The sequence below is a fragment of the Hyaena hyaena genome, unplaced genomic scaffold (assembly GCF_003009895.1).
Source record: "Hyaena hyaena isolate Hyena2069 unplaced genomic scaffold, ASM300989v1 scaffold_206, whole genome shotgun sequence".
Taxonomy (NCBI): Eukaryota; Metazoa; Chordata; class Mammalia; order Carnivora; family Hyaenidae; genus Hyaena; species Hyaena hyaena.
In genome coordinates, this window is record NW_024080840.1 from 136,807 (window position 1) to 160,776 (window position 23,970).

The following is a 23,970-nucleotide window of genomic DNA, read 5'->3' on the forward strand; positions in this document are numbered from 1 at the left end:
GAAAGAGCCAGAAAATGAGGGTGTCGTGATCACTGCTGGATGTTAACAAACAGGAAGTTGTTCTTTGCCACTCAATGCCTTCTTCCACCCGTACATGCCTGCTTAGCTCTAATTCTTTTTAAAAAATGGTGTAGGCTTGAATATAAAATAAAGTATCTTTTCCATATTAATAGTGTCTTCACACTCAGAGAAAACCCCTGATAGAAATGACTGAAGAAGGTCAATCGCAGCAATAGGAGAAAGGGTTATGGGCCAGATGCTAGCTTTCCGTCCATGCCCCCCATATATCATTTTCTCCAAAAGATATTTTAATGAGCTTTGAAGAAGAGCGCCATTTTTATGCAGCTGATTTACAAAAGGCAAAGAGGAGAAACATGTTCCAGGGTTCGTTTGTGATATATAAATGGATTTTTGAAATATTTCCACCCCCTTTGCCACCCCGTTATTCTGAGGACTAGGACTAATGTGAGAAATTAGCTAAAATAAAGACTGTGTGTCTTTGAGACACCAGTAATCAGTGGATACATACATGACCCAAAGGGATTCTGAACAGTTGGGATTGAGTCCTTGTGACTTTGGGCAAGTTCTTTTAAGGTTTATGCGCCTTATTTTTTCAGCTGTAAGATACGAATAATACTATTGTGCCAATAGGATTGTTGTAAAGATTTCATTAGCTAATACATAGTAACATGTGTATGTAAGATACTATTTTTACCTCCCATATAAAATTTCTTCTGGGCATCTTTTTGGGGACACATGCTTGATACATTTAATGCACTTCAACTGTAGGGACAGTAGGATTAGATAAAATAGATACACTTAAATACATTAAATAGATCCTTCAGTGCATTTCCTATTTTTCAGCATTGTAACTGAGCTTGATTATGTATCTCAACTCAAACCCTGATTTTCTCCTAACAACGACTGTGCTTGGTCAGTGAGGGAAAACTATAGGTAAATTAGGAGACCTTCTCTTTCTAAAATATATTTTTAATGCTTATTTATTTGTTTTGAGAGAGAGCAGGAGAGCATAAGCAAGGGAGGGGTGGGGGGTGGCGGGTAGAGAATCCCAAGAAGGCTCCCTGCCATCAGCAGAGAGCCTGATGCAGGGCTCAAACCCACCAACCCGTGAGATCATGACCTGAGCTGATTAGTCAAGAGTCAGATGCTTGACCAACTGAGCCACCCAAGCATCCTTTTCTGAAATATCCTTAAAAGGAAAGCAGAAATGTGTGTGCTACTCCATACGAAAAGATATTAGCATAATGTACTGTATAGCCAACTTTCATGTCTTATGTTACTGGCATGAGGGAAGGGCTTTAGGAATCTTGCCTCTAGAGACTCAGGCGCCATGTTGGAGACATTAGCCTAAGTAGCCAGGCTTTATCAGTTGGGGTTCCAGGAGAGATGTCAGCTCTCTTACCCTCAGGAAGTGGTTCTCAAGGTGGGAATCCCTGGACCAACAATATCAGCATTTGTCAGAAAGGCAAATTCTGGCCAATAATTTCATAGGTGTTTTTTTTAAATTTATTTAAGTATAGTTGATATAGTTTCACATATAGTGATTCAACATCTCTCTACATGACACTATGTGCACCACTAGTGTATCTGTCACCGTCCAGGATGACAGTATCACTGACCGTATTCCCTACACGGTGCCCTTTGTTCCCAGGACTGATTCCGTAACCGGAAGCCTGTGTCTCCGACTCTCCCTCACCCTCTTTGCCCATCCCTCCACCCCCTCTCGGGTAGCTATCAGTTCTGATTCCACTTTTAGTTTGTTCATACGTTTGTTTTTTTTTAGATTCTACCTATGAGTGAAACTATATCATAGTTATCTTTCTCAGTCTGATTTATTTCACTTAGCATAATACCCATGAGATCCATCCATGTTGTCACAAATGGCAAGATCTCACCTTTTTATGGCTGTGCAATATTCGTGTGTGTGTGTACACCACATCTTCCTTACCCATTCATCTATCACTGGACACTTGGGTTGCTCCCATATCTTAGCTATTGTAAATATTGCTGCAGTAAACATAGGGTTGCATATATATTTTCAAATGGATGTTTTTGCTTTCTCTGGGTAAATCCACACTATTGGAATGACTGCATCAGGTATTACTTCTGTTTTTACATTTCCTTAGGTACCTCCACACTGTTTTCCACAGTGGCTGCACCAGTTTCCAGCCCTCCCACTAGTGCACTGGGTTCCTCGTTCTGCACATCCTCACCAATGCCTGTCACTTCCTGCCTTTTTCATTTCGGCCGTTCTGACAAGTGGGAGATGATATCTCATTGTGGTTTTGTTTTGCATTTCCCTAATCATGAGTGATGTTAAGCATCTTTCCATGTGTCCGCTGCCCATCTGGATGTCTTCTTTGGAAAAATGTCTCTTCAGGTCCTCTGTTCATTTTTTAATCAGGTTGTTCAAGTGTTTATGGTGCTGAGTTGTGTACGTGCTTGATATTGGGACTTCTGTTAAAACTACTAGTCAGTAAGCCCGAACTAGCCTTTGCGTGTCCTCTGGGTGATTCTGATGATCATATCAAGTCTGGAAACCACTGACCTCTTCTGCCTGTAGTGAATTACCTTCTTTTCTTTTGCACGTAAGTGGTGCTAATCAAGCACCATCCTTAGAAGAAATGAAAAGATAAAGTCTCAAATCAGTTCTTTTTCTGTAGTTCGGACAGGGAATTCCAGATTTGAAAGGTGCCCTCAAAACATCTGATCCCCTAAAAAAATTAATTAAAATCAAAATTTTTAAAAAAATCTCATCCCTTGTCAATCGCTTGGCCCTTTGCACCCCATGACACTGATTCTCCTTTCTGTCCGCTGGACCATGACCCGTGGTTTTCAAACTTTACATCTCCCCGACTTGGAGGGGGAAAGAAGTTTCCATTATCCCTATTGCCTTAGTTCGATCCTCCCTTATACAACTGAAAATTGCCAGCAAGGCTGAATTAGCCACTTCCGTTTCCTTACTGTTCAGCCCTTCTGTAATTCTCTGCAATCTTGTTTCCACTTACACCTTTGAAGTGAAATTACTCTGAGACTTTCAACCCCTCCTGCTTGCCAAATCAGAAGCTTTTTGTTTTTTTCTTTAGTATTTCATGCTTTTGATCTACCCAGTCCAGATCTGTCTTCCCTTGCCTTTTGTGATGAAAAACTAGAGCTCATGTTCTCCGACACTTTAGTGATTCCTTTCTCTCCCTTCCTCCGCCTTAGCCAGTCCTTAAGATATGTTGCTTTGAGAGTTCTGGGGGGAGCGCTCCTCTCCGGCCCCCTCCCCACCTCCGTCCCTCTCACCGCCTTGCAATTCCTCAGTGCTCTTCCCTACATCTCTGCCTTTCTTTTTTTTTTTTTTTAATGCTTGTTTATTTTTGAGAAGCAGAGAGAGACAGCGTGAGCAGGGGAGGGTCAGAGAGAGAGGGAGACACAGAATCTGAAACAGTCTCCAGGCTCTGAGCTGTCAGCACAGAGCCCGACGCGGGGCTCAAACCCACGAACCGTGAGATCATGGCCCTGAGCCGAAGTCGGACGCTTAACCGACTGAGCCACCCAGGCGCCCCTCTGCCTTTCTTTCAATTACAACTATCACCTGCTTATTACTGATTTTTCAGTTCTGCGTCCTCAACGTCGTCTTCATCCATTTCCAACCTCAAGTCTCTCCACAGGGCTCCCCCTCATGTCATTTCACACTCAAAACTCTTAAAACAGAATCTGTCAGTCATGTTTTACAAAACCTCTGTCACCAGGGGGGTAGCCTTCTCTAGATCCCCATGTTCACTTTGGCTCTTCCCTCTCCTCTCCTCTCTTCCATCTCCCACGTTGTGTGAGTTGTCAAATTCCATTGCGCCCTCCTTATCTGACCTCTCGTCTCATTAACCATGTCCATAACCCGGTTTATGAACCTTGTGCTTGTGCCATTGGAATAACCAGTTCCCTGCTTTCTTCTTCTACCCTTTTATACCCTGTATACCAATGCCAGATCATTCCTTCTGGACTGTCTATTAAATCATATCATTTCCTTGATCACTGGCCACTCACTGTCTCAGGAGGAAATCCATCCATGGATTCCAGGCCCGCTCGGCTTTCTTGAGGAAGCTACCATTCCAAATATCCTGGTCTCATTTCTTAGCCCCAAATATACCTCCACAAATTCAAATCTTACTCAAGGATTTAAGAACCGTCTCAGGTCTTTATCTTCTAAGAGAATACACAGTCCTCATTAATGGCCTGTGAAAGTTTGCAGAAATGTCCTTATTATTGTCCCTTAAGCTTAAAAATTATTTGAGTTTTATGCAAATGAAAAGGAAAGTTCATGAGAAGCCTTACATAGTACTTGAAACTTAGAAGGATACATGTTAGCTTTCTTCCCAATGAGATGGTGACGTTACCAGTTGGAAGGAATAATTTCTTCTTTGTTGTCACCCTGCATGTTTTGCGACCATCTGTGAGGAATGGCTCCCTCTCTAGTGAGCCAAGGATGAAATAGCCATGTCTTCGCAACCGCTATTAACCGCTATATGTTAAAACACACTCCCTGGAAATCAACATCAATCAGGATTTTCTGTTTGTTTCCTTTATGAGAATTTAAGGACAGAGCAAACATAAAGGAAAATGAAATGAAGAGTTGCCTAAAAACGATATGTAAATGATTCTCAAATAAGAATTTTGCCCGCTGGTTCATCAAGATCCCTGCCTGGGAATTGTTTGCTCAAGTTACACGCCGAGATCAAGGCTGGTGAGCTGATACATGGTCCATCTAATCTTCAGTCAGCTTTTATCCAAAGACCCTGGTAGTATATCTTTGATCTTGTTGTCATCTCTGTCCAAACAATCCTTAGCTTCCTAAAAGCAAGTGCCGCTGTGATCTGCATAGACCCTGGGATACTTAGCTAGCTTTCCCCAGGCTGATAAGATGTTTTCCTACCTCCATTCAAGAAATACTAGTCAATTACCTTAAGCAAATTACTTGCTTATTATTATAACCATGTTGGAAACAAATAAAAGAGGAAGAGCCAGAGAAAAGAATATCATTTGACTTTTTTTTTTCTTTTCTTAAAATTGAAGCCCTTGAGAGAAGGCTGGCATATCTCCTTATCTTAACTCTGTAAATTAAAAAAAATTTTTAATAAATACATATTCTTACATATGCATACATAATGAATTGTGGGCATACACAGCCCTATGTAATGAAGTTCATGGTTCATGGGGAAGAGCGTGGCAGTGTTTTCCTAAACTCTTCTTGCTCCGTCTCTGTAATGATGAGTCTGCCAGACGACCCGCAGCCGCTGACCAAACCCATCCCGAAGGGGGCTTTGCTTTGCAGACCCCACAGTCAGCCAGGTACCAGCGTCTGGAAGCTTTGCACATGCAAGTCCTCCGTAGCACCGGTGATGGCTGGCGTGTTTGGATCTGGCTGGAGCTGCTAGTAGAGCCGGAGATTTTAGGAAGAGTGAGGGGAAAATAAAAACAACCCATGCCGAATAAGGCAGGCCTTGGCTCCATTTCCCTGCCCCCGGGGGAGTCTGCATGTTGCCCCAGGCGGCAGAAGAAAGCACTGTAACTGTCCTGATTTTCTGAGAAGCCCATGTGCCTTTCAGGCTGAAATCTAAAAGGGTACCTGAGCAAGGGATTGATGTCAGAGAAAGGGACTCAGAAAAGGGAGGAGATGGGTAATTCTGGGAGCACCGTCCTTCCCGCCGTCAGAGATCTCTAGGTGCAGAAATGCTGACACAGGGAGATTGGGAACCATTACTTTCCACGTTCTCATCCTTGTGGACTTACATTTGGTTTTCCTATTTAGCTGTTTATTTTTACTTGAAAAGGGCAGTAAATGGTGACCTAAGGAACGTGTCCCGGGCCCTCTCCTGTTCCACCCCCTCCTCCGCTTGCACGCATTTGGCTTGGTTTGATTAACGGTGGCGCTGTGGTGGCGGGAGGCGCAGGTGGTTCAGGGCATCGAGGATCAAAGAACCCAAAGGTGCGAGGCCTCCAACAGCTGCAGCACTGCTTTGATCTTGGGTCGGGGTCTCTCCCCACAGAGTTCAGACGTGTGCTCTTCCCCCCCCCCCCCCCCCGCACCAGGCGGGAATTTGCATAACTGCCTTTTAGTCTGGTGGTCTACTTCCAGGTAGATGAGAATAGCAACAGGCTGATTGATGGAAGACACCGCAATCGCGGTTGGACTCAGCTCTGCGGCCGTCTGTTCTAACCCCCTTATTTCCTGCCATGTTTACCACTAATGCCCATCCTCTCCTGACCACTCACCCCACACACCGCCCACTTGAGGGCTGCTGGCTTCCTCCATGCAGACCTGGTGATTATTTAACCAGGAGACTGCGTCCCAGCCCCTGGAATGCCCTCCCTGTATCCCCACCTCATTGGAAACTTGGCACACATCAGGGCACGATCCAAATACCACTTTCCCCTCTCGAGTCTTCTTACCTGACTGCACATTTCAGCTCAGATTTAGTGAGCACTTTCTGTGCACCAGGCTCTATTAGGTTCCTTCATATCTGTTGTCTTTTGTGCAGATTTCTTAACACAGTGAGTGCTCTTTAATTGTTTCCTGGTGAAATCATTAAGTTATTCTTATCTCACCCCTGCCTAAGAACACATATCATTTTCTGTTTCCTTTGGATCTTCACCGAGGTGACTGTATAGTAGGTGCCTCACAACCCCGTGCATGATACAGTAGCTAATCGGATAAATTACTTGCATGTATTGAAACTGACCCTTTCTGATCATCAAATAATGGAACCTGATTTATCAACCATGTATCATAAATTGGTGATTGTATGCATGGTAACAAATTCAGATGTAAAACCAAGATGCCTGCACAGCCTCTAATTAATCGATTATTGGTATTAAAACATGTGACAGCTCAAAAACTTAAACAAAAAACCAACCAAGTCCTTTATTGTATCAAGAGTGCTTTACTAATAGTTATTTTAGAATCATCATGAACTGGGGTGCCTGGGTGGCTCAGTCGGTTAAGTGTCTTGACTTCAGCTCAGGTCATGATCTCATAGTTTGTGGGTTCAAGCCCTGCCTCGGGCTCTGAGCTGTCAGCTCAGAGCCTGGAGCCTGCTTCAGATTCTGTGTCTCCCTCTCTCTCTGCCCCTCCCCTGCTCATGCTTTGTCTCTCAAAAATGAATAAACATTACAAAAAATTTTTTTAAAAAAGAATCATCATGAACTTATACTGACTTCCTATTCAGTGTGATGTCACACATACACACACACACACACACACACACACACATACAAAATGACTTAAAATAGCTGGCTTTAGAACACCTGGGTGATTCTATGCATGAGCTCATAGTTCATGAGTTCGAGCCCTGCGTCAGGCTCTGTTTTGTCCGCACAGACCCCACTTCATATCCTCTGTCCCACTCTCTCTCTGCTCCTCCTGGACTTGTATGGGCACACGTGCACCCTTTCTCTTTCTCTCTCTCTCTTTCCCTCTCTCTCTCAAAAACAAACCTTTAAAAAATAAAATAAGAGAGCTGGCTGCAGCAAGGATACTCTGCTAAAAGAGATGAAAGTATACCACATTTCCCTGCTTATAGCTTCCTATGCTCAGGAACTTCTAAATTATTTTTTTTCCCTGCTGAGCTCTCTAGCTTTTCACTAGAATTGAGTTAGTAAGCTCTCCTAGCTAGAATGTTGCTTAAGTTAACTGTCTCTGCTTCCCAACTATGCAATCATTTACTTACGTGCTGAACGATTAGCTTCCCTCAGCACTTCTGGTCTCCTCAGAGAGTGGAAATACACCTGTGGAAGAACATTATCTATTTCCCTGGTCCAAGCAGGGAAGCCTTCAGATGACTCAGAATAAAAACTAGTTATACTTCTAGCACAAGACAGTTCCCCCTTTCCCAGCTTATCTGCGTGAAGTCATGCCACCACATGAGGCCAATAGAGTTATTCGAGTATCTCAGCTTCCCTTCCTTAAGGTTGCCCGACGTCATTCTACTTTCTGAAATCAACCTCAATTACTGTGCCTCAAGATCTTTAATTACTCTGTAAACATGCTTTGGTCCCTTGATACCTTTCTAAGTATTGATTTTTGAATCCTAATTAACGTTCAGACTATGAATTGAATGCTTGCTGCCCACACTCATAGAAATGAAAGATTTCCGTTTGAATTGCTTAGATTCCTCCTCACACCGTTAGAGTATCTAACTTCATAGACTCCTGCCTTTTGCACATGGCTTGCACAGAGAGGGCTCTACCTGAGCATCATAGAGCGACTTTTAGGCTCAGGTCTTACTCTGAGCTTGGCATGAGAAATGTGCATAAATAAAGCCCATTTAGGTAGCCCATAGTGCAATTAGCTGTTTGCGTTGGATGTGTGCTGTAATCATAATTTTTAAAGTGAATGTTGGCTCTCTACTTGAAAAAATTGAGGATGTTGAAGTCTTTACAGAAGTCTGTAGTAGAAAGAACAGACTTCCCGGTTCCTCTTAAATGTCTCACGTAAACACTTTATGCCGTTTGATGAATTAGATGAAATGTCTCCCATCAGTTGCATTCATTCGCTGCACAAGTATGTTCAGAAGCTTTCCTCTAAGCTAGGCGCTCTGTAGCTGCTAGACAGTGTTCCTATTTACTATAATCCATCACGGTAAGAGTGGGGTGCCAAGATCATTTCACCCAGATAGTCACCAAAAAGAAAGACTCAATTATGATTATATCTTTAAAAGAATATTAATGCTTCCAAACCACTTAACAGCTATTTCCCTGGTGGACACCATGTTTCAAAAGAGTTTATCTGCTTAACACATTCATACTGTGTCATTATTTTCTCGTTAGTATTTACCAAAACCTTCCAATCAGAATACATGGAGTTGATATATTGCCAACAGCACCACCCCCCATAAAAAGATACAAATGTATGTTCTTTTTTTTTTTTTAGGCTACGTATCATGATTGGGGACAAATACATGCAATGGTTGCGGTTGTTAGGTTGACAGTTATTGGGATGCGGGTGGGGCGGCCGAGCTAGAGGCCAGGCAGCCCTAGCCTTGCCCTTCCTGAGGTCCCACCCACCCTCTTCTCCTGCCTCCACCTACTAATCCAATTTTTCCATCTTATTTCCCTAAACAGGGATAAAATGATAGGTTGCACTGGTTGAAAACCAGCTGAAACAAGTGGAGGGACACTTGGGTGCCATGCAGAGTTAGAGGGCCTGGCATAGTAGAGCATATATGGCAGTAATTTCAGTTCCTCTAGGGGGAAAAATACCTTAGAATGTTCATGGGGAGGCTGGGTGGGCTCATTTGGTTGAGCATCTGACTCTTGATTTCAGCTCAGGTTATGATGTCAGGGTCGTGGGATCGGACCCCATTCAGTCTCCATGCTGAGCATAGAGCCCATTCTAGATTCATTCTCTCTCTCTCTCTCTCTCCCTCCCTCCCTCCCTTCCTCCCTCTCCCCCTCTCTCCCACACCCCTCCCTCTCTCTGCCCCTCTCCCCCACTCACCCTGTCTTTCTCTCAAAAAGGTAAATTAATAAAAGAATGTTGATGGCGATACAGACAATTGCTCATATCAATGGTTAAGTGATAAGTGATAACCTAGAATTTACCTGAACTTTAACAAAAAGATCTCTATGATTTGATTTACTTAAGCCCAAACTTGACATTTCTACCATAACACGTGGATCACTGTCTTTTTTAACTAAGGAGGTGAAGTCGCCTCGCATCATGTCGTGTAACTAAAACGAAATATACAGAGTTGTTGATACAGCCCTGTTAATATGCAGTTACCAATTTGTAATGAGGTTCCTGATGAGTTTTGCTTTCTTCATTCTTTTCTGGATGTATGTACAAGTTTTTACAATGGACATGCATTTCTTTTCAGTCATGGAAAAATCATTTATAATAGGTGTTGCAAAAATCCACATATAAGAGTCCTACATATATCCTTGCTATACCTAAATAGGTTTATTCAGTTTTAGTCAGTATGTCCTGTCTGGCTGAGGACCTGATATAATAATAATGAGCCCTTACATTTGTGCAGGTCTTGACAAAGATTTTCTCACGTGCGACACATAACAAGGCTTCATTAACTTAGTGATGGTGATAGGCTAGACAATAATATCCCCAAACACGAAAATTGTGAGTTAGACATTTTATCTTGTTGGCCAAGAATGATGTAATTAGCAAATAGCAAAAATAGAGCAGTATTTCTGAATCCTCACACAATTCCCCCTTTTGATGGGCAATCATTTCTTTTTTCTCCCATATGTGCAAAACTCTGCTAAAGCCATGAATCGTATGAAGAAATTTAAGCCCTTGTTCCTGCCATCAAGCAGTTTATAATGTATTTCAGCAAAGACATGATGGAATTAATTAGTGATTCAATTAATGGCACATAATTAAAAAGTGCACTGAGAGTAATATAGTGCCTGGCATATAGAAGACACTCAAATGTTGGATGGATGCATGGATGTGTGGGCAGATGGCTGGACGGCTAAATGGGCAGAAGATGGATTGACAAATTTATTAGAATTATAGGACTAGAAAAGAGAAAAGTGCATGACAGATGGCTAAATTTCAGTAAATGTCCCCTGACTTCTATTGGTCAGAAGATATTTCAAGATGGAGAAGACAGATGAGCTAGGCCTTCCGGAACTCAGGGGTAGAATGTGACTGTGCGGAGTGGAGGCGGGAGGGAACTCCAGGCCAATGTCTCAACATGAGACCTTGCAGTCAGGCAGAAAGAGCAAGATAGGATTGGGAACTGTAAAGGAATGACCTTTTTTTTTTTTTAAACAAATAGTTTATTGTCAAGTTGGTTTCCATATAGCACCCAGTGCTCATCCCCACAAGTGCCCTCCTCCACACCCATCTCCCCAACCCCTCCCCCCCATATGCATCAGTCCTCAGTTTGTTCTCAGCATTCAAGAGTCTCTCATGGTTTGCCTCTCTCCCCCTCCCCCACTGTTTCCCCCCTTCTTCTCCCCCACAGTCTTCCGTTAAGTTCCTCCTAATCCTCCTATACGTGCAAACATATGGTATCTGTCCTTCTCTACGCTCAGCGTAACACCCTCAAGGTCCATCCATGTTGCTACACATGGCCAGATTTCATTCTTTCTCATTGCCATGTAGTATTCCATCGTATAGATAAACCACATCTTTTTGATCCATTCATCCGTTGATGGACACTTAGGCTCTTTCCATGTTTTGGCTATTGTTGAGAGTGCTGCTATGAACATTGGGGTCCATGTGCCCCTATACATCAGGACTCCTGTATCCCTTGGGTAAATTCCTAGCAGTGCTATTGCTGGGTCATAGGGGAGTTCTCTTGTTAGTTTCCTGAGGAACCTCCACACTGTTTTCCAGAGGAGCTGCACCAGTTTACATTCCCACCAACAGTGTAGAAGAATGGCCTTTCTAAAGTAAACATTTTGGGGAGAAGCTTGCTTTGCAAGTAGAATGGGGCTATATCATAGAACATCTTGAATTTTAAGCTGAAGTATTTAAATAACCGAGGTGCATGGCCAGCTCTAGACATTTTCATGCACAATAATGTTATAAGGAAAATGTTTTAGGCAACAAATCTGGTAGAAATGGGACTCTGTTCACTGTAAAGGTATGAAACAGTTTAATACAGGGTGGGGATTTTAAGTGTTCGCTGGGATTGTCAAGTATTTTTTCAAAAGAACTACATATGTAGATGTGGCTGTATCATCATGAAAATATCCCCATGTGTAATTGAAATTTCTGAGATAGTTATGTCAAATTCAGATTTAGATCAATAGGCATTCTTACCGAGAACGAAAAGATTGCAACGTTCAAAGCATCTGGCATAAAAGTCTAGAGGCCTCCAAATATTTCATGCATAAAGTTTAATCAATTTTTCATATGATAGAGGAAAGGTAATAATTTTTGTCTTCTGAAATACTCAGCCTAACTACTAGATATATCAGAAAATTGGCATTTCTTGCATGTAAGTTCTTGTTGCACAGGAGAGGTTGTATACATTATCACTTCTCTTTAAACCTAGTAATTATCTTACAAAATTGATGATGTCAGCACTTGAAGCAGTTAACAGTAAGGTCTTGGGGCAAAATGATGTGGATTAAAATCCACCTCAACCATTGAATCACTACTCAGTCAGGTTTCTCTCTCTGTGCCTCCGTTTTCTCATCTATGAATGGTGATTGTAATACCATCAACATCTTACAATTGCTGGATTCCCTGAAAAAATACGAACTATTGCCTGCGACAGAGTAGTAATTCATACATGATGGCCACGTTACTCGCCATAATACATAATCACTGACTACTCTCCATCCATTTTATTTCCTTGTTATGTTTGTTCATTTGTTTTATTTGGTTTGCAAGTCATTGCAAGGAACAAAGCCGGGATCCCCATAGGGATATATTGGGGTCCTCTCCTGAGCGAACTCATAGCTTGGCGTACATGGCATTGGTTTAGCTCACTTCCGCCAAACTGACCAGCCTCTTGCTTTCCGTAGTGAGCCATCTCTATGGATTTGGACTGATGGATGCAGAAGCCATGGTGATGGAAGCAGAAAAGTGGACCACTGTTCCCCAGCAGCATGTGTGTGTGGAGAGCACGGACCGACAAATCAAGTAATGTTCACTGCTCACAGACAGCATAACAATGTCCGGAAAGAGATCAGGCCAGTGCAAGTGCTCAGGGAGCCCTTTGTTGTACATGGGAGCCAAACGCTGGTGTAGATTTGTTTTGTTTTGTTTTCCTAATGTAATTAGAAAAGTCTAATAGAATGTCTAGGATGCTAAACTCTTAAATCCACACAGCAGAATGCAAGCATCCTCCTAAGCATCTCTTAATGGGATTTGGAGGACCCTTTCAGATGGGCATCCTTAAGGCTTCTACCCAGCAAGTACTTCTATTTAATGGTACAGGTATTCCCCATAAGTCAATGTGCTCCAAAAAAAAAAAGAATCTTTATATTCTGGAAATGTAACTACATAACATCTAATTACAAAGTGTATTTTCAACATATAATATAAAAATAACAATACATTAAAAATAAAACAGAAAATTGGAAGTAGGGGGCATATTTTTCCTATAGCCCAGTGAGAGTCTCAGAGAGTGAAATTCAAGCTTTGACTATGAAGGAAGAGGAAGAGTCAGTCATACGAAAAACAGCAAAAAAAAAAAAAAAAAAAGAGTGCTTTAGGTGGAGTCTCCGGGGTGGGAAATGAAATCCTCCCCCACCCCCAACTTGAACTGATACCAGTGGGTCTGGGGCCGAGATTCAAGGGGGACAGTGACATGGGGAAGCCAATGAAGAAGACAGGAACAATGGCCGCGAGATGAGGAGTGCGTCCATGGGTTTTAGAGCAAGGAAATGGCAGACTAGAGATTTGAACCAAGATCATGGGAACCCCCAAGCCTTCCCCAGACCATAGTACCTTATATCAGCGGTTCGGAAAGTATATTCCATAGATCAGCAACGTCACTGCCACCTGGGAACTGGTGAGAAGTACAGGCTCTTGGAGCCCACCTCAGCCTGCCTATTTCAGAATTCTGGCTCAGGGGCTCAGCCACCTGCATTTTGTAACAAGGTGATACGCTCAAGCTCGATAGCCACCCCCAGCACGAAGTTAAAAGAACCTGAATTCCTCCTTTCCTCTCACTTACGTCTTTCCCACCGACTAAGCAGTGTTCATCCTGGAAGTGACCTGGGGTAATTGCACTGTGTCATTTAGTATCTGGCGGCCAGCTGCTTGCGTTCCATGCTGTAATCTTTCCCAACCTGAAAGCTTCACCCAGTTCACCCAGCCCGGCTCAGTCGTCGGTCGTGAACTCTGCTCACACCCTGTGTCTCTCTGTTGCAGGACGATTCGCCCCAACAGCGCAGTGCGCTCCATCTACAAGGCTTCGGGGTGCTCCGATAACCCCAACCACCACGTCAACTACCTGGAGCACGTGGTTGTGCGCATAACCATCACCCATCCGAGGAGGGGAGACCTGGCCATCTACCTGACTTCGCCCTCAGGAACCAGATCCCAGCTTTTGGCCAACAGGTACTGTGATGGGATCTGGTCGCAAGTGCGTAGAGGTGACATCAAGACTGAGCTGTCGTTGAAGGTAGAAAGCGTCAGCTGCTCCTTACTCCCCACCGTAAACACTAAGGGGGCACTTAAATGTCAAGAAGGGACAGTCGTAGCTCTCACTGCCCATATGTAAATGAGGGAGTGCGAAACTGCCTAGCCTTGTAGGCATGGAACAGTGTACCATTTAATACTTGAGGGATAGTGAAAGGATGCTGCAGAAAAACTGACGGCCACCTGTTCTTTAGCCTCACAAAGAAATGGGGTGCCTGGGTGGCCCAGTCGGTTGAGCGTTCAACTTCAGCTCAGGTCACGATCTTGCGGTTTGTGAGGTTGAGCCCCGCATCCAGCTCTGTGCTGACACCTCGGAGCCTGGAGCCTGCTTCGGGTTCTGTATCTCCCCCTCTCTCTGTTCCTACCCCACTCGTACTCTGTCTGTCTGTCTCTCAAAAATAAAAGATTTTAAAAAAATTTTTTTTTAAAAATAAAGAAAGAAATGCAGAGCACTACCTCCTTGGGCCTTTGAGATTCTCTCTCCTGCCCTTAAATGTCTGTTGGCATTTGTTGCAGATTAACTGGATTCGCCTGCCCAAGCATTTTCCCAAGTGAAAGGAAATTGTTTGTTTTAAAGCAGGTATTGGCAAAAATTTTTTTTCTGCACAGAGCCAGTGAGTAAGTGTGTTGAGCTTTGCAGGCCGTGTTTCTGCTACAATTGTCCAACTCGGCTTACGAATGCAAAAGTCCTCCACGGCAAAGGGAATGAATGGGCATGGCTGTTTTCCAATAAAATTTTATTTACAAAAACAGACAGCAGGCTGTATATGGCTTGAAGACTGACTGTAATTTGCTGGCCCCTGTTTTAAAAGTTGGCCCATTAGTCTTTATTGCTTGGTGGGGGTGGGGGGGTGCTCAGTTTTTCTTCTTAGTTTCTTGCCTTTTCCCTGCTCCCTCCAAACACTTATGCAGCAGGTAATTGTATTGCCAAGATCCATAGCTCCTTCCCGGTTGCCGTTGGCTTGGAAAATGCAGGCTCCTCAGACTTTCTGGGCTTTTCCTGCGGGGTCCGGTATTTCTTGTGGGCTCCCCGCCGAGTGACTTCAGCCGAGGAGCTATGGATCCCGTGAGACCATTTGCTGGGCTCAGTGGCCCCGGCTTTAGTCTGGCCCGCATTCCGCAGTCTCAGACATCTGCTCCGCTCTCTGCAAAGTGCTCAACCCAACGGTGCCGCTTGACTCGTACCAGAGAGAAGAAATGTGTATTTTGGATGCTCAGTGACCAGTGGTCCTGAAGTTTACCTCGGACCCCCATCAGACAACCCCCCCTCCCCCGGGGTAAGGTTGCTACCCAGCTTATGTCTCCACTGTCTGGAGCATTTTTTTTTCTTTTTTTTTTAATTTTTTTTAACGTTTATTTATTTTTCGGAGAGAGAGACCAAGTACAAACAGGGGAGGGGCAGAGACAGAGGGAGACACAGAATCCGAAACAGACTCTCCAGGCTCTGAGCTAGCTGTCAGCACAGAGCCCGATGTGGGGCTCGAAGGCACAAGCTGTGAGATCATGACCTGAGCCGAAGTCGGACACTCAACCGACTGAGCCACCCGGGCGCCCCCTGGAGCATTTTCTTAAAGCGCTGCTCTTTTGTATGCGGTCCATCTCAGTACTGAAAATTAAGTAGCCACCAAAAGGCATATGGACTGGAGTGGCCAAGGGCTGGGGACACCAAGAGAAGTAAAGGATGTTTTGAATTCATTTGTCCACAGTTCCCTCCAAAAAGATCGCTGTGAGCGGCTGGCCCCTTAAATGTCAAACAGTCGCAAAAGCACAGATGGCCTCCAGGGCCAGGCTCTCCTGCCCTGGGTCGGCTTGGTGCTGGTAGCATCCCTCCTACCAAAGGTTAAGGAAAGACGGTTTCTTTTGGCATTTTTTTCTCCTCCTGGCGTGTTCGGAAGCTTTCCCTTTATGAGAGGAGGTCTGTACTCAAAACCTTTTAGTCTCTGTCTGACCTGGTGGCAAGGAGGTGTCCCCTCACCTGGGTCCCGCTTCCAGGCTCATTCCCTGGATTGGGAGCTGAGGACAAGGAGCACAGAAAGGGGGTGGGGACCCGGTGACGGGAAGATCTGCTTCCTCCCTGGTGTCCTTCCTGTTGGCCTGCAAGGCGGTTATACTTCCTCCAGGAAAAGGTGAATAGGCCGAGTTTGGGAAGGAAATTGTGTGAGAGATTATTAATGAGAGCAATAAATAGTTCCCCGGTTGGACACTTCCCTTTCTTTCAAAGAAGTCAGGATTTCCAGAGGAAGGCTGCGTGAAAGCTAAGAATACCATCAGAAGATAACCCTGAAAGGCTTGCATCATGAAGTCACCCTAATTGGGGTGGGGGGAGGGTGTCATTTGAGCTGAAGAGGTAGAGCTGAGGTGGCCACGGTGGTGTGTCCCCACAACCCAGCAGTTCCTTGGGAATCCATCTTCCGCAAGGTCGCCGAACGGTTGGCCTGTGTGGGCCCTCTGGAACCCCCCAGTGCCTCCCCGTGCCCGCTGAGGGGCACTTGCTGGACCCCCTGCGGAGAACAGCCATCCGAGGAAGAACAGTTGACCCAGGCATCTGCAGGTGCTGCGTCCTGGAAGGCGCTCAGCCGGTTCAGAGTTGGCCCATCTCAAGCGCGCCCCATCGGCCCAGCGTGGGGGCTCCCCGGGGCAGGCCAGGTTGATAATTTAGTGGGTAGGAGCACTGAGTACACAGAGCAGTCCTGGAATGGGCATGGGGTCTGTCCCTTCTGATCCCTTTGTTTTCTCATGCCCTCCTACCTTCTGGTGTTCCTTTTGGCCTGTATACCCAAGCCTAACAAAAAGCCCAACTTTTTAATCAGCACCAATGATTGACTTGGCGTCAGCGGTGGGGGGAGGGGAATCTAGGTGGGCTTGGGTTCCTTTAAAATGTTTTGCAACAGGAACAACTTTAGATTTAGCCTTTTCTATGCCACCAGCGTATTCAAATTCTGCCCGTGTAAAAGTTTTCAAACAAAAGCTTCAGCAGATCCTTCCTTCAGCTGCGTTGGTTAGAATTATGAAAAGCTGTCTCCCCTCTACACTCCCCACCCGACCCAGCTCAAAACACCCCTTCCCCCACGCCAGTGAGCTTTAGATTTAGTTTAGCTGTATCGGCTCTCTGTTCCAAATTTTGGCTTCTGCCTGAAAGCTGAAACTTGCCTTTCTTTCTAAATTTGATTACAGATGAATATCTCTGCTTCTAATTATGGTCTTAAGTAGGGAGAAGGTACACTTTCTAGTCTGCAAAACCTATAGGCTTCTATAATTAACTGTGTTTAAATGTGCTGTTTATATTTGAGTCATTTTTGTTGCTGCCCAAATGTTCAATGACAGACTATTGACATTTGTAAAGTGTCATGCTATATAAATGCATTTGTGGTTTGCAGTAGAAAATTACCCTTCTGTAGCGGAGGTTTGACATTCCAGTAAGAACCTTCTTCCTTCATCCAGAAGGCACAGCCTTTGGAGTTAGAGCTGGGATTGTCTTGATTTCACCAATTTTTAGGTTTGACTTGGAAAAGCAATTCTCTTCTCTAGAAACGGGACACAGTAATATCTGCTTCACAGGGTTGTCACAAGCTCTGAATAAGATCACAGACAGCAAATCCATAGTGGGGCTTCTAGAACACACGGTTAGCACTCCCTAAGTGCTAACCCTTATTTACACAGAGCTTCTCCAAGCACCTGGTGAATGACTCCATCAAACACAGATGGCCCGGGCCCCTTTCCCAGAGTCTGATTCCACAGGTCTGGGTGAGGTCCATGAATTTGCATTTCTAAGAAGCTCCCAGGTGATGTTCTAGCTGCCTGTCCACAGACCACATTTTAAATGCAGTGATTTAAAAGATCACCCAGCTCTTCACACACATTCTTGTTATTTTCATGTCCTCAAAAGACTTGCAAGCGAGCGCTGCTGGGTGCTGTGCAAGTAATTTACAAAGGCGTCTGTAATCGAAAACAGATACTTAGAGATAAAAGCCATCCACTCTTAAATGGAATAAATCTGCAAGATTATATACGTACATCATAGATCCACAAGCAGGAATGCATTTGGGGCTTGGTGAGTCAGTAACAGTATCCAGGTTGAAAGTTGTTTTTCTTTTTTTAAATTCATCTTTTTACATATTCCAAACCTCTAGAATTAGTACCTCTCTCTCTCTCAACCTTTCTTAAAGAAGTAATTTAGACTAGGAGAGATGGAAAAACCTGAATCGTGTGTTTTAAATACCCCGTTTCAGAAACAAATTATTTAAAACTTGCAAAAGCCAAACATCCAAGGAAAATCAAAAACTCAATTACAATTAAGTCAAATGAGTGCTTCCAGCATTCCGTAAGTTTCACGTAAAATTGTGATAAAGCACTAAAAAGAAAATAAAAAGTATTTCAAAGGCAGAGGAAGGGAAAAAAAGGAAACTTCCAAAAATATCTACCTAAAGTCTAATTCTGTAGTGAACATAAATACTCTTTGGGTAGTAGTAGATGATTCTGAAATTAAGATCCATTTACAATTTTCAAAATAATTATATGAACACATAGCTGTCAGTGCTTATAAAATGTCTTGTTATTTAGTTGCTATAACATCATTGAAGAATGTTGTAGCCTTGACACATTGGCTAGACTCTTTAAGTGGGGGGGGGGGAAGCTTGCACTAATTATATGAGTTATTTCCTGAGTTAATTCCTCAAAAGGATGTACTACACTTAACGGCAATCTTTTCTACCAGGCTTCATCCAAAGTAATTTATTTGAAAACCACTCACAGGGATAGGGCTGTGGGGCACCATTTTAATAACTGGATGCATAATTTGTGCTCCCACATGCACATATCATTTCATCGAGCACATGATGATGAGGTCAACTTTGACAGAACAGGATTTCACTGCAAAAAGATGTGATTCGGGCACAGAGTTTATTACTCCAGCTTTCCGCACACTGGCCCTGCTTTATTGACATTTTATCCGTGCTAAAATAACGTTGGCTAATAACGTGTTGGGTTTCTTCACTGTTGGCACAGCACAGATGCGCTAACTGGGCTTTGGACTTTTTAGTTGATGGACGGAGACCACACAATGAGAATCTGTTTAGCTGGTGACCGTATGACACTTGCTTGTCTTGAGCAAGTATGTTGTTCACAACACAAACAGAATCTACTACCAGTGTTACCTGTTGTAATCTACATGAGGCAGGGTTTTTAAATGTTACAATGCTAAAAATAGGGAATGGCTTAAGTGGTACATCAGAATACAATAAAGAATAGGGTGAGATTAGAAACATGAATGCCCAGCTAGTCGAAAACAACACCAGCAATCAGTGTCTGTTTCTTTCCCCATCAACTCTTTCAGTAAAAGGCAATGATCGTGTTTGGCTGCATTTTAATTCCTCTCCTCAACTTTTATGTCCACATGAAATTAATGAGCATTCAGCTCTGCATAAAGGGAAGAGACCAGGGTGGGAAGCCGCTTAGCCAGATAGACAAAGCCCATTTGTATGTGGGCTTTGAAACACTTACTTGAATGCCGATTATGGATATTTCTTCTTGGCACCCAGTTTATATTTAATTCAGGTTCCAAATGTGATTTAAAAGCGATCGGCCGCAATGGAATGATTTTCAAAGGTGGCCAGGAAAGGGTGGAAGGGAAGAAACACAGGGTCCACTAATCCAGCAGTCAAATAACTGACCCATGAGTAATTAGAAGTTGGCTGGGGTTGTGGAAACAAGACTGCCCTCATGTGATGGGAGCCTCAAGTCTCCTTTGTAGTTTTTGGACATGAGGCAATGAGCCAAACGTTCTGTCTAAACTGTTGGGGAATTGCTTTTAAGTTCAGCACTCTTGGAAAGGTATTATGTGACAACTTGCTGCCTCAATGCCCGCAAATGACACAATGGCTTCAACAAACTGGAGCCTTAAATCAGAACTCTCTGGGCTAAGAAGTGGTTCTAGATTAGTTTCTGCCTCCACCCATTTCTATGTCAACTACTCCCTTTAGTAACATCTGTCTAAGATAAGGGTGATTTGGAAAGGCTCCTCCTGCCCACTGCTGTTTCTCCTTTTCATCCAACATACCCACCCTCTGAGTTTACTTACGTGAAAGACTCTATGTATGTAAGTCAGTTATATAATGAGCCAGCAATTGTTTCCTGGCCACATCCAGTTTCAAGCTGTTGGCCTGCAAAACAAGCCCTGTGCATGAATTACAGGATCTCCATAAAATGTACCATCCCTGATCTATTGAAGATCTTTTACATGGGGAAGACATTTGTGTCAGGAGTCACTGTTTCCATTCATGAGGAAAAGGCACCACGTCTAATATGGTTCTTGTTCAAATGCCACACTCCCCTGTTCAGAACTAACCCTTACAGATAGCATACAGATAGTTTAAATAAAGAAAAGGGGCTTTTCATTCATATAAGCTTTGAAAAGTCACTCCCTACCATTAACCCCGTTGTGGAAATTAACAAAGCCTTTGAACATTCCAAAGATCTGAGATGTTCTCCACTGAAGAGATCTGTTCAGCCCTAACTCAGCCTTTCTCAAATTTTCCCAAACTTTCGGACTACGGGACACATTGAGCATGCTGATAAGTACTTTCTCTTTTTCTTCTTCCAAGGGCGAAGGAACGCGTAGAGGTGATTTTCCTGTTTGTTGCTTTTCTCTAGGGAAAACTGCCGAGGGTCACCCATTTACCTCCTACATTCCAGGTGTACCCCCCAGCCCTGCGGCTTCAGAATCCAGCTGGCATTTTAGAGGGATCCTCAAACATACTGATAGAACACTTTTGTATGTAACACATCAGAATTCTAGTGTATTAAATTGTAAAGAGATTAAACAGGTTATTTTTGTTTTTTGAAGGGTGCGTTTCCTTCCAGTGGGAGGATATACATAAAATGTCAGATTATAACTACCGGTTTCCTTGTCGATCATGAAATTAAGGCACAGAGAGTGGACTGCATGTTCTGAATACCGTCAACTTCCAGCTGCTGTGAACTTTGCCTCCACTGAAAGACAGATATGCCCCAGACATGGTTTCCCCATCTTTAACTTCTTGCCTTCTGGGTTCTATCTCTATAGACAACTTTTTTTTTTTTTTTTAAGTAGGCTGTATGGCTAATGCGGGTCTTGAACTCATGCCCCCAAAGTCAAGAGTTGCGTGCTCTCCTGTCCGAGCCAGCCATGTACCCCCCTATAGAAATCTTTTGGATATCTCTTTGGGCAATCAGATCTATACAATGTGCCTATATAAATGATACGCCTCCTTCTTCAAGTGCTAGTTTTATACATTATCTATTGACATCTCTTTATTATTTTTGATGAGTTTTCTTCTTTTATTTCCCTTCATATTTTATATCCCTCAGGATTACCTCACAGGAAGCAAATAATTCTAGCTATTTCAAGCAGGCAAAGATTTCACGTAGGGAATTAGGAGCTTAGCAAATCATTGAAAGAGCTAGAAGAGAATCTATGCTGGAGTTCCAGCCATGACTCCCTGAAATGGTTATTAGTGGGCAGTGTCTTTTTAGTGAAGCATAATTTACATAAAATACATTTCACTTTTTAATATGTGTGATTTAATGAGTTTTGACACAAAATGGTTCTATCATCTGCAGTACTTCTACAATGCTCCCTTCTTCCCTCCCAGCCCTTGGCAGCCGCTGGTCCGTCTCTGTTCCTGTTGCCTTTTCTAGAATGTCATGAATTGAATCATACCGCACATAGTCTTTTGTGTCTGACTTCTTCCATTTAGCGTAAAGGCTTTTGAAATTAATCCATGGGGTTGCATTTATTAGTAGTTCGGTAGTTTTTATTACTGGGTAGTATTTGATTGTATGTATATACCAGAGCTTGTCTCCCCATTCACTAGTTGATGGACATTCAAGTCGTTAACAGTTTTCAGTGACTATGAATAAAACTCTGTGAACATTCCTTTGAAGTTTGTATGAACTTAGGTCTTCATTTCTCAGGTAAATATCTAGAAGAGGGATTGTTGAGTGACATGGTAAGAATTACCTTGGGGCGCCTGGGTGGCTTCGTCGGTTAAGCGTCCAACTTCGGCTCAGGTCATGATCTCATGGTTCATGGGTTCAAGCCCTGTGTCGGCCTCTATGCAGACAGCTCAGAGCCTGGAGCCTGCTTCGAATTCTGTGTCTCCCTCTTTCTCTGCCCCTCCCCCACTTGCACTCTGTCTCTCAAAAATAAATAAATGTTTTAAAAAATTTAAAAAAAGTTACCAAACTGTACCATTTGGCATTTCCGTAGGCAGTTTATTCAGGAGAGCTTCAGCTTCTCCACGACTTCAGCACTTGGTTCTATCAGTCTTTGGGGTAGAATCATACATAGCCCGGTTTCCCTGATACTCAAATGTCTACCCTTTCCAGATGTACCAGTACAAGGCCGACTCTGTGCCTATTTCCCTGTGGCAAAACACGATGCATGGTTGGGTCTACTAACTGTCAGTGTCCCGGAGGAAGACAGGCTCCAGTATTGAGCTGGATATGCTGATGGATAGAAAAAGATGGTTGGTTGTGGTCTTGATTTGGCCTTCACCGAATTCTAAACAACACAAAACAATGTGTTCTGGTTCTCCCTCAGGCTTTTTGATCATTCCATGGAAGGATTTAAAAACTGGGAGTTCATGACCATTCACTGCTGGGGAGAACGAGCCACCGGTGATTGGATCCTTGAAGTTTACGATACCCCCTCCCAGCTGAGGAACTTCAAGACCCCAGGTGAGAACTCCCATTTCGACCACTTGGGCTGCTGTGCAGAACAAAGTGATGGAATGTATCTTGGCCAGGAAGTGTTTTACATTTACATATACTGACATCATCCTTTTCCACGTGCTCCTGCGTTTTGAGTTATCTGTACGTATTCCAGTTCTCAGTGTTACCATTTGAGAGGTAATAATTGAAGGATTATTAGAGCTGAAGGGTAAATGTCTAGATATCAGTACAGGATAAAACATGGCAGCTGCTGATATGTTTCAGAACATAGGACCCGCATCTCTAACCAGCTTCCCGCATAAGCAAGCCAGCCTTGTCCACCTGCAGTGAGTTAGACTGCATGGTCATAAGTTTCCTTAGTTAGCTTTTTCTCTGAGTTTATTCTACTGTTAACTTTCAGTGCTCACAAGACATTGAGGTTGGCCTGTGCCAGTTAAACTGGTTACCAGTAAAGAAAAGGAATGGCCCTTGGGAGCCTAACAGCTAAGAAAAAAAGGAATACTTTCCAAATTAAGTAAAATGTGAAAATTTCAATGTCAGCAGAGGCACATGGCCTATCTCCTCCTCGTGCTACTATAGGAAGCTTTTGTTTGTAACATAAAGTAAGGGGAATGACAAAGGTAGCCTGGGGTGGGAGACTGAACAGTTTTTCACAGCAGCCTAAGTGGCCCGTGATGGAGCCCTACATACTACTTGACTCAGTAGCAGGTGATCTATTAGACAAGCACCCCAGCCTCCCCCGCCAGCTGTGGACACATCTTCTCGCATCTAATAAACTCATGCTTCTCAGTCCTCTCTCGGTAAAGTCCAACCCCAGAAGATCCAGGCCTGAGGGCATTTTAGGACTGGCAGCCAATTCTAGCCCTCCCCTGATCACAGAATAAATGAACTCAGACATTCAGTAATAAACTGGAAGGGTGTGTACTATTGAGATGCTGTGGGCCGCATAGGACAGAGGAGGCACACAGCCGGACACAGGAATGAAGCAGGGAAAGTTCCCCATTCGGAGAGATCTGGTTTGGGCCGCACATTTGGCAATCTCTTGTCCCTAATTCTGGGACGTGGTCCCTCTGTGTTGCCACAGCGGACGCACATTCAGGGAAGTTAAAAGTAGAAGGGCGGCAGGGTCACAGTGA

General features: G+C 43.7%; 1 protein-coding gene across 1 annotated transcript in view; it reads left to right on the top strand.

The window, feature by feature from the left end:
• PCSK5 (proprotein convertase subtilisin/kexin type 5) overlaps positions 1–23,970 on the top strand; it is a 336,435-nt gene that overhangs the window by 122,076 nt on the left and 190,389 nt on the right. The window contains exons 9-11 of the mRNA XM_039242170.1: positions 12,502–12,619; positions 13,856–14,044; positions 22,704–22,840. Of these exons, the coding sequence (XP_039098101.1) occupies positions 12,502–12,619; positions 13,856–14,044; positions 22,704–22,840 (444 nt within the window). The remainder of the gene's footprint in view (positions 1–12,501; positions 12,620–13,855; positions 14,045–22,703; positions 22,841–23,970) is intronic.